The sequence below is a fragment of the Ochotona curzoniae genome, unplaced genomic scaffold (genome assembly GCF_017591425.1).
Source record: "Ochotona curzoniae isolate NIBS_2020 unplaced genomic scaffold, NIBS_Ocur_1.0 contig_2754, whole genome shotgun sequence".
Classification (NCBI taxonomy): domain Eukaryota; kingdom Metazoa; phylum Chordata; class Mammalia; order Lagomorpha; family Ochotonidae; genus Ochotona; species Ochotona curzoniae.
This window is the reverse complement of record NW_024465582.1, coordinates 9,619,446-9,633,157: the sequence shown is the minus strand read 5'-3', so window position 1 is coordinate 9,633,157 and position 13,712 is coordinate 9,619,446. Positions and strand designations below refer to the sequence as shown.

The 13,712-nt window shown below is 38.1% G+C and overlaps 1 protein-coding gene across 1 annotated transcript in view; it reads left to right on the top strand.

The window, feature by feature from the left end:
* Positions 1–13,712, top strand: part of CDH12 (cadherin 12) — a 246,010-nt gene that overhangs the window by 70,872 nt on the left and 161,426 nt on the right. Inside the window, exon 2 of the mRNA XM_040977652.1 lies at positions 9,093–9,491. Coding sequence (XP_040833586.1) covers positions 9,270–9,491 — 222 coding nt within the window. The 5' untranslated portion in view covers positions 9,093–9,269. The remainder of the gene's footprint in view (positions 1–9,092; positions 9,492–13,712) is intronic.

Here is a 13,712-nt window from a genome sequence, read left to right as displayed (position 1 = left end):
TGAAATCAATATAGTACCACTGTGCTTTTATTTTCTTTTGGGAAGTGCTGAGAAAACATTGATCAGGGCTCCAGATCACTTCCAAATTCATTATGAACCTAATGTGACATAAGACATATTATCACGGAGAAGTATTCTACAGCCTGTCATTATTTGTCATCTGTATTATCACTCAGAGTGGCATTTCCCAGCAATAAAATCATCCCTTGGCTTAGTGCTGGACTCTAGGCTTATGTTACCCACATTCGATGGGCAACTTCTAATGTAATTCTCCCTCTCTCTCTCTCTCTCTCTGTGTCAAACTCCAGATACACAGAACTGAGCTGATTATATACCTCAGGTCAGAGTTTACTATCTGATTGTAACCTGGAATGCTTTTCATCCTCCCAATTTTTTCTCCATTCTTCCTTTATACATCCAGATGTGTCAAAAGGTCACTCTAGAGTTTATCCATCCTTCCAACCCATTTTCCACATGTTTAGCTTGATTGCATTAAAAATTCTGTTACGGGTCTGGTGCCATGGCCTAGCAGCTAGAGTCCTCACCTTGAACGCGCCAGGACCCTATATGGATGCTGGTTGTAATCCCAGAGGCCCCGCATCCCATCCAGCTCCCCGCTTGTGGCCTGGGAAAGCAGTGTAGGAAGGCCCAAACCTTGGGACCTTGTACCCATGTGGGAGACCCTCTGATTTTAGAATTCTGTATCTGTAAAGATTCACAAAACCTCAAGGATGGTGCATTTTCCATGATGTGGTACTGGAACTCCTGTTGAAAACATGGGAATGGGATAGGACTGAGACACCAACACATGAAAATAGTTGTTCTCTATTTTCTAAATATGAGCAAGTTCTGGGTGTCTGCCCAGGTGTGGCTTGTGGCCTCGTGGTGCTTCGGGCTATCAGATCAAAGCTGTGTATCTCAGTTTCATTTTTGAAAAATACAGATGATTAATATGCAAATTTGAATAGTAATGACTTATGTCATAAAATCTTCAAGTTATCTATTTTAATACAATCAAGTTTAATAAACATTCTCTTGTTATACTACACAAAACACTTCATCTATATTTTAGGTATTGGTTAATAAAATATAGTAGAACAATTGCCTTATCTATTAAGTAATACCCTTTCCTTCCATGATTACATAATAGAAAAAGAGCTACAAAATTTATTTTCTACCTCTTCTCATTCCATCCTTGCTTTATTATTTCCTTCTTTCTGTTCTCACTTAATCTCCCTCAAAATGAAACCACATCTTTTTTCAAACACATTATTGTAAAGAATGTATAACACTCATATGTGGGCATTCCTCAACTTAGAATCCAAAATGTTTATGATGATTTTAATTTTTATATAATCAAATTTCATGAAGAAACGAAATTGTTATTTGGTGGCAACATTTTAAAGTATTTTTCTTATACATTAAAAATACAGCAGATGAATATATATATATATATATATAATCTCACACTCAGTAGAATAGAGGTGCTGTATCTGTTCTTACAAGATTTCTGTAACTGATTGATTAGCTACTCAATCAATAAAGTTGTAAATTTTCCATTAAACTTTCTCATAACATTCCATTGTGCGTTCATCTAAAATACAGCTTCACCAGGGACTGTTTCTTTGTTTAATTTCAATGAATGCTACCCTTACAAATGCATTATTGATTTTTCTTCCAAACCACAATGAGGCAAAGTGAAATATCTTGACAAATTTATGTTTATTGCCAAAAACCTGGCTTGACAAGCAGCTATGACTTCCTTTAGGTACAGAGTGCCATTATTTCACATAAGTTTTTGTCACTGACTTCACATTTGGGAAAACATTTGCTACAAAGAAGGGTTATTTGCAAGAAATGAAACATACAACTTTCTGAAACTAAATGAGTAATGGAAGTGCTGTGCTATTTCCAGTGTCTTTTCTCTATACCCTTCAATTCGGAACGAGTGACTTTGAAAGCCTAGAGTGACACAGATTTCTTGAAGAGGTGCATTAATCTGTAAGGCAATCTGGTCTCTGGATTTTATTAGTTGCTTAATAAGCGATTAACGATTAGCTGCATAAGATGAGATAAGGATTCTGCTGAAGAAAAGGCACACGATGCAATTTATGAAATTAAAAGAAAGCTCAGTATCTGTTCAAGTCAATATCTGTCCATGTGTTCGCACTAGCAAATAGAGGACAGATTATTTATCATTCAGAAAAGTCAGTCTGAAGAGCAGCTGCAGAGGTGCTAAGTTTCCTTGCTGTAAGAATGAAAGTAACTGCATCATCTGTTAGAGCTCAAGGTTAACACGTTTTCTGCCTATTTTTAAAGTCATCATAGCTCCTAAAAGAGAAACAGGTGAAAGAGGAAGAAGAATAACAATAACCAAAAAGGATGAAAAAATTGTTAAATCTGCTTGCAGTAGACTACAATAGAGCAAAATCTTAGAAGCTTTCAAGAAAGTACGGTAATTGCTTTTCTGTCTCTGCAACATTTATTGTGCGCAAGAGTTGAAAGTCAGCAGAGTTCTGCTGAAACATTGTATTACTGTCACCCATTGCCACCCAGGGTCATTCCTTCCAAGTATTCCATGGTGCTGGTCAGTGCAGCTGAGTGGCCATTCCTCCTTCTGGAGTATGGCCTCCATATTTCCTGCTGTATGTTGGCAAGTATTTACATAGCTGAGTTTATTTTGGGGGGCTCAGCTGAGGGCCCTCTTCTTAGACCATCACACAATGAAATGTGGAAGAGAGAGAGAGAGAAAGATTATCTGTGGAAAGGAGAAATGTTCAGAGACATAGATATGTGTATGCAGAGACTTTTCATAATGAACCCATTTCTGTGATAAAAGACTGGATAAGAAAGCTGTGGTTCATCTACTCCATGGAATACTACTCAGCTATTAAAAAAAAATGAAATGCATTTCTTTGTGGCCAAATGGGCCCAACTGCAAACCATTATGCTAAGGGAAATGAGCCAATCCCAAAAGGTTAGATACCACATGTTTGCCTTAATTTAAGATGGAAAATCCCACTCCTTTAATAATACTGTTACAGACATATTGGAATGCAAATTTGAAAAATAAGAAAAAAACTTTTTAAAGATTTATTTACTTTAAATTGAGAGACAGCAAGAGAGATTTTCCATCTGCTGATCCACTCCTCGCCGGGCTGTGACAGCCAGTGCAGGACCTGACTGAAGCCCGGAGCCAGGGACTTCATCCTAGCCTTCCAACTAAGTGCAGGGACTCAAGTTTTGGGGCCAACTTTCACTGTTTTCCCAGATGTATTACCACAGAGATGGATCAAAAGTGAAGCAGCTGGAACTGGAACCAACACTCATAAGGGATCCCAGCATTGCAAACAGTGGCTTAAACAATTATGCCATACTGCTGGCTCCAAGAAAAGCCCTATCTACATCCTCCCCTGTAGTATGTGGAAATCAGAGCCAAAATATGCCATATTTTAATCAAACAAAGATGTGCTAATTTATAATATACAAATGTATATATTATTTAAATATGAAAAGTATTCCTTAAAATTTATATAGAGACAGATAAATAGAAATACAGTATAGATATCAATTGCAGGAAGTACATTGAAAAAGCTGTTGCAGCGTTGGTGAGGCCCTATAGAGAATAACACAGGTTGGGAGTTTCACACTTGAATCTGTGGAGAGAACGGGAATTGCATTTTAAGGGAGAAACCGCCTTGAGTCCTGCAAGCTCAGCGTTCTCTGGAGCTGCAGATTAAGAGGGCTGTTGCTGGTTCCTGAAGGCTGGCTTCTTGAAAGTTCTCCATCCTTTTTGCCACCTCCTCTTACTGCTTTCTGTTTACAAAATTAAAATGCAATCTTTCTTCATTTGCCTGAACATCTCTCTTCTTGTCCTACAAGTAAGCCCCAAGGAAAATCTCCACTATTTATTTGAAAGTTTATGAATTGGAACACATATGTATGTATTTTTAGAAGATTGATTAGTAAGTACAAAGAGTTTTTTTTTTTTCATTTTACTTGGAAGAGAATAGAATACTTCACTGAGGCAAGTGTTGTGGCATAGCAAGTGAAGCTACTGTTTGAGATGCTCCTGCTTCCTGTTAAACTTTTTGCTGAAGCATCCATGCAGGCAGCAGATGATACTGTAAAAGTTTGCCCTCTGGCTCCTACCTGACCGAACTCTAGTTCTTGTGATCTTTGGAGAGTAAACAAATAGATTAGAAATCTCTGTCTCTCCTTTCAAATACATATACTAAATATTATAAATATATCAATACAGACACATACAGTCTTGTTTTTAAAAATTCATATTGATATCTCTCGAGCCTCAGGTGTGTGCTTGAAATCAATCCTGGTATGTGCGAGGCTGCCCCGAGACACCCTGCTGCCTGTTTATATACGCTCCAAATTAAAATCTATCTCCAAAGTCTGACTTCATTTTTCTTTCCTTCTTTATTTTCCTACCCACCCAAATGCCACACAGCCCTCTCACAGTGATTATGGTCATAGGCCATTACCCACTCCTATGAACACCCTCTGAGAAATCAGTTTGTACTATATTCAGCTTCGTTTTCATTATAGATTCAGTGCCTCTGGGATTCTGGTGGCTAAAACCACTCACTACACTGAGTTCTGCCATTCTTCAAATCTTTATGATTTCCTGTAAAGATAGCATGGAATCTATTCTTGTAATCCAAGGGCTTTAAGCCCATTCATATTCTAACAGGTGTTGTAAGGAATTGCACAAGACAGTCTCCTAGATAAGCTGTGGGCTGGGTTCATATCTCTTTCTCAAAGTTCTGAAGGACAGAGTGAGTGCACCACCTTTGTGTGTGGTGTGCAAAGCCTCTGTGTAACAGTTTACTTCTTGCTTTCACTCTAATAGTCCAGAAGCTGGGCACTCCTTCAGGGTCTCCCACTTGGGTTGCCAAAACCTGAGCACTTGGCCTGTCACTCACAGACTTCTAGGCACGTTGCCAGGAAGCCGGATTGACAGTGATAGACTAGCCAGGACGCCAACCTTTACCGTGGGGTGCTGGATTCACAAGCTGGGTCAACCTGTTTTGCCACTGCAGGCACATTTTCTACCTCAGGATGCTACTCACTGCATTTAGTTGTCACGTCTCCTCAAGTCGCTGTGTGTGACAGTTGCTAAGATTGTAGTTATATGTGATGATAGTCATAGCTTTGGAGGACTTGGTTAAGTATTTTCTAGTAGGTCACTCATACGACATTGGTCCTGATTAGACTGCAGTAATTAGTTTTACAGAGGAAGAGCACAGAGCAAAAGGCCCAAGGCTGTGTGAAAAATGCAATAAGAAGTCATACCACAGAAGCAAACGATTGGCTGGTTTTCGTTCTAAAAAGAGTCCCTTCTTGTCATCAAGGAGATGGCTTTTGTTCCTTTTGAGTTTCTCTTGTTTTTGTTTTGCCATAATATTTTTTTCTTGGCACGTAGCAGTCACAGCCAATATTATTCATGTAGCAGTACAAGCAATTGATATTGTGCAGCCAAATGATATCAATAACCTGATTGTGAAATAGACTGTAAGATATGGTGACGTCAGAGCCCATCATGGTAGCCTAGCAGCTAAATTCTTGCCTTGCAACTGCCAGTATCCCATATGGATGCCAGTTCATGTCCTGGCTGCCCCACTTTCCATTCAGCTCCCTGCTTGAGGCTTGAAAAAGTAGTCGAGGATGAACCAAGCCTTGGGACCCTGCGGCCTTGTGGGAGACCTGGAAGAAGCTCCTGGCTCCTGGGTTCAGATTGACTTAGCTCCGGCCATTAAGGTCACTTAGAGAAGGAATTAGTGGTCAGAAGACGTTTATCTCTGTCTGTCCTTCTGCCTGCAAATCTTTCCAATAAAAATAAATAAGTCTTAAAAAAAAAAAGGATGTGGAGAAAAAAAGATACAGACTCAGAGATCAAAGTTCAATGAACCCAAATAAATTGTTGTTATCGAACAAATATCACCTAAAGATGTTGCTGTTTCATTAATTAAGAGATAGCAAAGATTGGTTTTTGGTCTTCACTTCTCAGTGGTCAGTACACAAAATAGAAAGTTCAAGGTTATGGTTTTCCTACCCAAAGGGGATAAGCCTTCTTTGGAACTGGAAGCCAGAGAGGGCTCTCTAGGCTGTTTATCCGTAGACATTCTAAGAACTCTTTTCGTTTTTAAGTAAAGATCTGAATAGCTCTTCATGGTTTTTCTAGAAATCTTGTTTTTGAATGATCATGTGTGCTTGTAATTTTAAAATGTTTATTATTATAGTATATTTAAAATAATGTGAAGCAGATAATTTAATTTGAAAAAGATTGTATTTTAAAATTTGTTTTCAATGTGGAGAAAAAGAATAGAAAAAATGCAAAGTTTATTGTTTAGGTCAAAAATGTTAATAATTTAATACTAACATAATTGTGGGAATGCATAAATCATGCATTGTTATTTCTCTTTCTTAATAAGAAAAAGTCTCTGCTGATATTACTTAAGTGGGAAATACTTTCAATTACTGATATACACGAACATTTATTCACAAGGATGCATAGTGAGAATTGTAAATATTTAACTACAACAACAACAAAAAGTCGTAAGAAGTGCCCTTGAAAATCAGTTTGTGCATAGTAACATAGTACACACCACAGGACTGCTCACCATCCAAGAGTCATTCAGTGAACAGGTAGGCTTAGAACGCTGCCGTAACAGGGAACCCTTTTGCAGTAATTGACATGCTTGTACGGTTAGTAAGTCTCCATAGGACGAACAGCCTTTTCCTTGTGATTTATATGATGTTGGGCCAAATTTGGAGTTACACTGAAAAGTGCACCCCACATTAAAAATAGAAACCACAGCTTTTGTGTTTCTCAGCTTCAGGGACACACTTATTCTGAGTGGGTATTTTGTAATATCCACTTGATAAAAGACTATTTAAGTGTGACCATTAAAATAAAAGTTGCTTTCAAGTAAAAGAAACATTTGGGTCCTGAGACTTATCATTGGATTTCAGAAGTTTTTGGAAAAGCCGCTTGGGCTCTCAGAAAGATTTGGAAAAATAGACAGGCATAAATTTTTAAACACTATGACTGCAATCTGCTGTGTGGAATAAAACCCACTCTAGTGATGTGCTTTGTAACACATATGTCTTCTTTAAGGTCCGCAGGTTTGCATAGGGTGCTGGCACCTCAAAGCAAGTTTGCCACTCTTACTTTTAGAAAGTCAGTATTGGTGCTGGGGCAAGTGTAAGCACGCTAATGGCTCAGTATGGTCTTTCCCCGTAATTTGGCTTGTGTTACACTCTTGGAGGACTTGTTTCCTTTTCACTTAAGAACTGGACTTCTTCAGTATCCTTGCATTATTTTTGTGGTGATGCAACACTTTAAAGCTTCCAGGCTAACAGCCCTGACCAGAGGCTGGGATCTGCTGGGATTGCTGTCATGGCATGAGATAATGTCAAATCCATTTTTCACCAAAGGCCTGTAGTGTTATGGACATTGTCATGGGTTTTAAGATTATAAAACAGTGATATATATATATATATGTTATTAAATGCATTTGCACAGGTGTATTAATTGATGGATGACATTAAAATGTTTATTTTTAAGGCCGTGATTTTGTCTGAATATTTAAAGCCTATTTAGTGATTGTTCCTTGTACTAAACTATGTCATGACTTCATTTACAATGATAGTTCAGATGTGTCTTGTTTCAAAGTCCATCTTTTTATTAGCTAATTCATTATTATTTTAAATAATAGCACATAGTCTTACTGCACATATTATAATCCAGAATTATTAATATGGCATTCGTGAATTTAACAGTGCCTGTATAATTTATTTTTGTTTGCTCAGTTCTTGTCATTCCCTGCCTTCTTATCAGTGATGTAGTCATATGATCATCTGCTTTCTCCTTCGGAGTGGAGTACCATGGTGAGGGGAAGGTATCTAGTAGTGGCAGGAGCTATTTTAGCCGTCATTCTAATCTCCCTATAGTAGTTCACTTTCCAGATGGCTACAACGGGCCACACTGAGCCAGGCCCAAACAGTCAGGGGCTCCCTCCGCATGGCCTTGTGGGTGTGTCATCTTCCCATTGCCCTTGCCAGCCCATTAGCGGGCAGCTGGGTCAGAAGCAGAGCAGGTGGGACAAGAATCAGTTCTTTTATGAGTTAACTGGCATCACAGTTGGTGGCTCCACCAATGAGGCCACAGTGTCAGCACCAAATCATGCAATTTCAATAAGAATTTTGCAGAGCGTATTTTTTTTCACAATTTGTTTGTCATCTCACAGTAAAAACATTACTGTGATCAAAAATAGAAATGCTTCCCACTACATACATTTTAACCCAAAAAATACATATTTTTAAAAATATTTATTATGAGGAAAAAGCAAATTTTACACAGGTCCATAGTAGAGGCTGTACATCTGGTAGTAATAAAAGCTAATTTAAATTCTAGACATCTGATATTTTATCAACCAATTTCAGTTTAATTTTAAAAAATGTTTAATTTGCATTTAGTAATTTATCTTCTTGCCTGGAGTATCTGATGCTTTGTTTTCTCTAACGTCAGGAATTGGTATTTTTAATTGTTTTAAAAATATTTTATTTCATCTCTCTACTACTCTCTAAGTCTGTGGCTGTGAATCTTGGTTGCGTTTCCTGATCTCAGAGCATGTGTTCAGTAGCTACACCTGGCTATGAGAGAGAGCTGCTGTCATCATTTGGGTGGGGCTAAGACATGTGGCTAAAGTTCTCATCACACTGAAAATATGTTCCAAAAACAATTAATTTTCCATTCCAAAATGTCTGTGAAGATCTAGTCACGTCATGTAATTTTCATTTAATTGTGTACTTTAAAATAATCTGTTTTTCAAAACTATTACATTGTGGGAAAAGATGGCCTTGGTTTATAATTAACCTTTTATTTTATTGTAGCTAAGTACTTTTTTCAAGGCTAAAGACTTGGCTAATCCGTTAAAACTAAGAAGCTAAATTGTGACCATATAGCAATGTAATTATTTAAAAATTGTTCAGCTTTGCGTTTCTAAATGCTGACAGATATCATAAGTGGTCAATTTTATTGATTTAGTGTATTTTGTTAATTTGTTTTTTAGGTCTATTTAGATGGAATATAACACAGCAGCAATATCAGAAGGATTAATGCCTATGTGGCCATTTCTTCAATAAAACGAAAGCTTGGTGGTTAAGCCCACAGACACCTCAAACCTGGATTCCATACGTCTGCCTTAAGTGCTGGAGTTTTATTATTCTGTGTAGGAAAGCCTTTGCCAATGCTTACAAGGAACTGTTTATCCCTGCTTCTCTGGGTTCTGTTTGATGGAGGTCTCCTAACACCGCTTCAGCCACAACCACAGAAGACTTTGACCACAGAAAATGTTATCCGCCTTCCAGGACGACAATTACATTTTCAACGCGTTAAACGTGGCTGGGTATGGAATCAGTTTTTTGTGCTGGAAGAATACATGGGCTCCGAACCTCAGTATGTGGGAAAGGTAATGCCATGTTTCTTTTGCCAACCACTTGATAGGAATGGGGTATAGGAATTTGTATTGTATGTGGATGTTTTGCACAGGATTTGAACAGACCAGTGCCTAGACCACTGGAATTGAACTCAGAGACGTGGTTCTCTTCCTGACTCAACGGCCACGGTAAGCTTTCATATTTACCCCTTGCTGTTTCCATTCTTCCTAGTTATTTAAAAGTGTGTGTGTGTGTGTGTGTGTGTGTGTGTGTGTGTGTGATGTTATATAATATATATCATGTAATATATATAATTTCTATGTTGGATATTCTTTGTTAAGATATGTAAGTGGCACTAAATATGTAGTTACTGCACATTATTACTCACAGTCTATCTAATGTTGCTTATCAACAAGAGAGAGAAAACCATCAGGCATCAAAGCGCTAACCAATAGTGATATTGTTTAATGATAAAGATGTGTTTCTCTCTGCCTTGAGACATAGCGTATTGCTTGCATGGTGATTCTGCACTACTTGATTTGATATGCTTTTGCTTTCTGAATGTTTTCTTCATTATGTCTTTTGAAAACTATTCATAAAGCCAAATATGAAATTAAATGAAGCTTGGCCAAAGGAATGTATGTTGAATCAAAATATATACCAATCAATCTTGAACAAAACCAGGCTTTTTAAATCTTACTGCAGTTTATAGATTATGTTTTTGTGAAACAGTTGATGCCAATTTGTTTCGGTATACCCACATCTCACTGCATGATTTTCTGGCACAAAAGTTTTCATCGTTGTGTTGAGTAGACAGAATTTGCACCAAAAAAATATATATAAATTTTCAAGAAAAATATTGCATTCTCGTTTCACTTGGGAAAATATTCTTTAAACTTTCTGAAAGATTTCTAATACTTTCAATAAACATGTGCTATAGAAAACATGAAAACAAATTCAATGACTGAAATGGAGATAACAGGAAGACTGCAATTAGAAGATTTTGACTCATGATTGTTAAATCCATTGAGCTTTGTAAAAATCTAAGTTAAAGAGGATCATGATGAGTTCTGCAGTTTCAGCATTAGTCCAAAGGGTACATATTAATTCATGGTATAACTTTTTATAATGTATTTTTAGAAATCTTCCTTGTGGAAATATATATTAAAAGAAAATGAAAGATACAATAGAGAAAGCCCCTTGATAAAACTTTGTAAAACTATGAGCGTATATTTAGGAATGCAACCAAGGTACATGGCCCAAGGGCAAATTTTAAAAATATGATCTTATTTTTGCTTTTCCTTTATATTTTTGTAAAGTGTGTTTTTATTATTTTTTTTAAGATTTATTTGTTTTTATTGGAAAGCCAGATATACAGATAGGAGGAGGAGAGACAGAGAGGAAGATCTTCCATTCATTGATTCACTCCTCAAGTTGCTGCAACAGCCAGAGCTGAGCCGATCCAAAGCCAGGAGCCAGGAGCCTCTTCCGGGTCTCCTACATGGATGCAGGGACTCAAGATTTTGGGTCATCTTCAGCTGCTTTCCCAAGCCACAGCAGGGAGCTGGATGGGAAGCAGGGCTGCCGGGATTAGAACCGGTGTACATATGGGATCCCAGGACATGCATGCAAGGCAAGGACTTTAGCCACTAGGCTATCATGCTGGTCCCATAAACTGTATTTTTTTAAAGACGATTGTTTGAAAGCCACACTTATAGAAAGAGAGGAAGACATGTACACCCTCCCCCCCAAGCCCCCTACAGATACACACAAAGAGAGGGCATCTTCCACTCCCATCCATTTGTTCACTCCCCAGATGGCTGAACGGGCCTAAGCCGAGAGCCAGGCGCTTCTTCAAGTTCTGTAAAGTGTATGACAGAAACTCAGGTACTTCAGCTGTCTTCTGTGGCTTCTTCCCATTCATAAGCAGGAGCGAAGATCAGAAGTGAAGCAGCCGGAACATAAACCAGTCCCCATATGGGAGGGCAGCATTGCAGATGGTGGCTTAATTTGCTATACAACAGCATTAACCCCTAAACTGCATTTTTTCCCCACTTAGAGGGAAGTTAGAAAAACAGAGATAGAAATAGACTTCCCACTTCAGATGTGCACAACAGCCAGAGTTGGGCTAGACTGAAGCTGGGTACCTCAGTCTTCAGCTTCCACCTGCATAGTGGAGATCCAAGTGCTTCCTATGTCGCCTGTGTCTCTCAATCTATGCATTAACAGGAAGCTGATGTGAAGGGCAGAGCTGGGACCTGAACTCAGAGAGTCCTGTAGGAGACGCTGGCATCTTTAATGGCAGTATCAAGTATTTACCCCTTAGGGAAATATTGTTCCAGCTGTATAAAAATGGTGTCACCTCATATCAGTCTATGAGCACCATTCTAGCCATTCAATTTCCAATGATATTGCAGGATGATAATTATAATATAGTCTAGTATGCAGGTTTTATTTCTTTGATAGTCTGTCCCCTAGATTTCAGAACATGAACACTCCGTTTTCCATGGGGGCTCCCTGATAGCTGTAACCATGGGAAGCCAAGCCAGTTGTGACCACTTACGTTGAGCAGGTCAGTGCATGCAGAAAAGGGGAGCAATGACCACTGAGGCAGAGTTGCACCTGAGGCTCAGGTGCCCCTGCCATTCTCAGGTCATCTCTGTGGCCCATCAGTGGCTATAAGACCTAAAAGAGTCTTAGAAAAATGTGAGGAAGATGCGGGAAGCCATGAAAGTCCTCTGTATAAACAGAGGCATTCACCAAAATATTATATGATTAGGTCATTTATATAGCTCTGGTATACTTGCTGCTTTTTAATTTACCTTAGTATTAGAATAGAATCCTGAAATCCAAGGCACACGGAAGAGGAACACAGCTCGAAATCTCTAACTCACAGATAACAACAACATCTGCTCTTCATGAAAGCTAGACATCATTAAGTACCTTGGAAATGGCTCACAATAAGCCTTTCTGTGTTGGTCTTGTAATGTTTGGTGTTTTAAAGAGGGGAAGAGGCAGAGAAAGACACACACACACACACACAGAGAGAGAGAGAGAGAGAGAGAGAGACTCCCATCTATTTACAACCGTTAAGGATGAGCTGGAGCCAGGAAAGTCCCTGTCTCCCAGATGTATGTCAGAACACAATTGCTTCAGCCATTACTGCTGTTTCCCAGTGTCTTCAAGGGCAAGAAGCTGAGCTAAATGCTTATTCCATGCGCCGGTGTTTGTTTTTATTGAAGCAGATGCATATGCATTGTTTGAAATGATTGCAGGTGACAGTCAGCATTTTATGGAGTAATATAATAAAACTGACTTCTATGTGGAGTAGCATTTCCTCTCCAAAGGACATGAGAAAATAGGATGAGTGGGATTGCTTACACGTGTCCCTGGTAATTCTCTAGAATCCCACCAGTGCATTTTCTTGGAAAACAGGCATCTATCAGGTTATGTTACCGAAAAGTGGCAAATCTATGTGTACTCTATGATTTCAACCGTGCTATTGACACAGTACTTGGCTTCACATGGGTCGCTGGTAATGAAATCCCACAGTCCTCAAATAATACCCATTTCTACTACAAATGCAACAATGGCAAGTCTTCCTTTATACAGGTACGCTAATTAGACTTTAATCAACTTTATATTGATATTTGTAGACTTGGGAAAAGAAGTATACCATGAGGACTAGTTCAAATGTTCCTTTTCTATTCAAGTACTATATGTATAATTTATATATCTAATATATGATATTTATCATATATTACAACCTCAATATACCACAATGTATAATATGCATTATATAGTATATAGCACCATAATATATAATTATAATAAAATGTAGGATTTACACTTATGCTGTTTCTAGAAAGACTCTTAGATAACTCATGGAACAGTAAAATATTGTAAATAATATATGTTCTAGGGCTAAAGAAAAAGTCACATACAAAAGTGCTACCCAGAATGGTTAACTGAGCCAAAATTCTTACTTTCTTTCACTTTGAGAAAGAACACGTGTGGAAACTACTAATCTGTATAGTTATCATTGTTGCAAATACTGTTCGTTTAGAATATAATTGATTTTCATACATTCATATTGAAAGAATGTTCCCATGTAGGAATTTATACAGTGGTCCCACCATAGTTTTGTGGATATTACCTTCAAAAAGCCAGTATGTTTAATAGAGGAAATTCATGTTGTAAGCCTTTCAGAAGAGAACAACTGTGGTATTCTAATGAATCCTAGCACTGTGTCT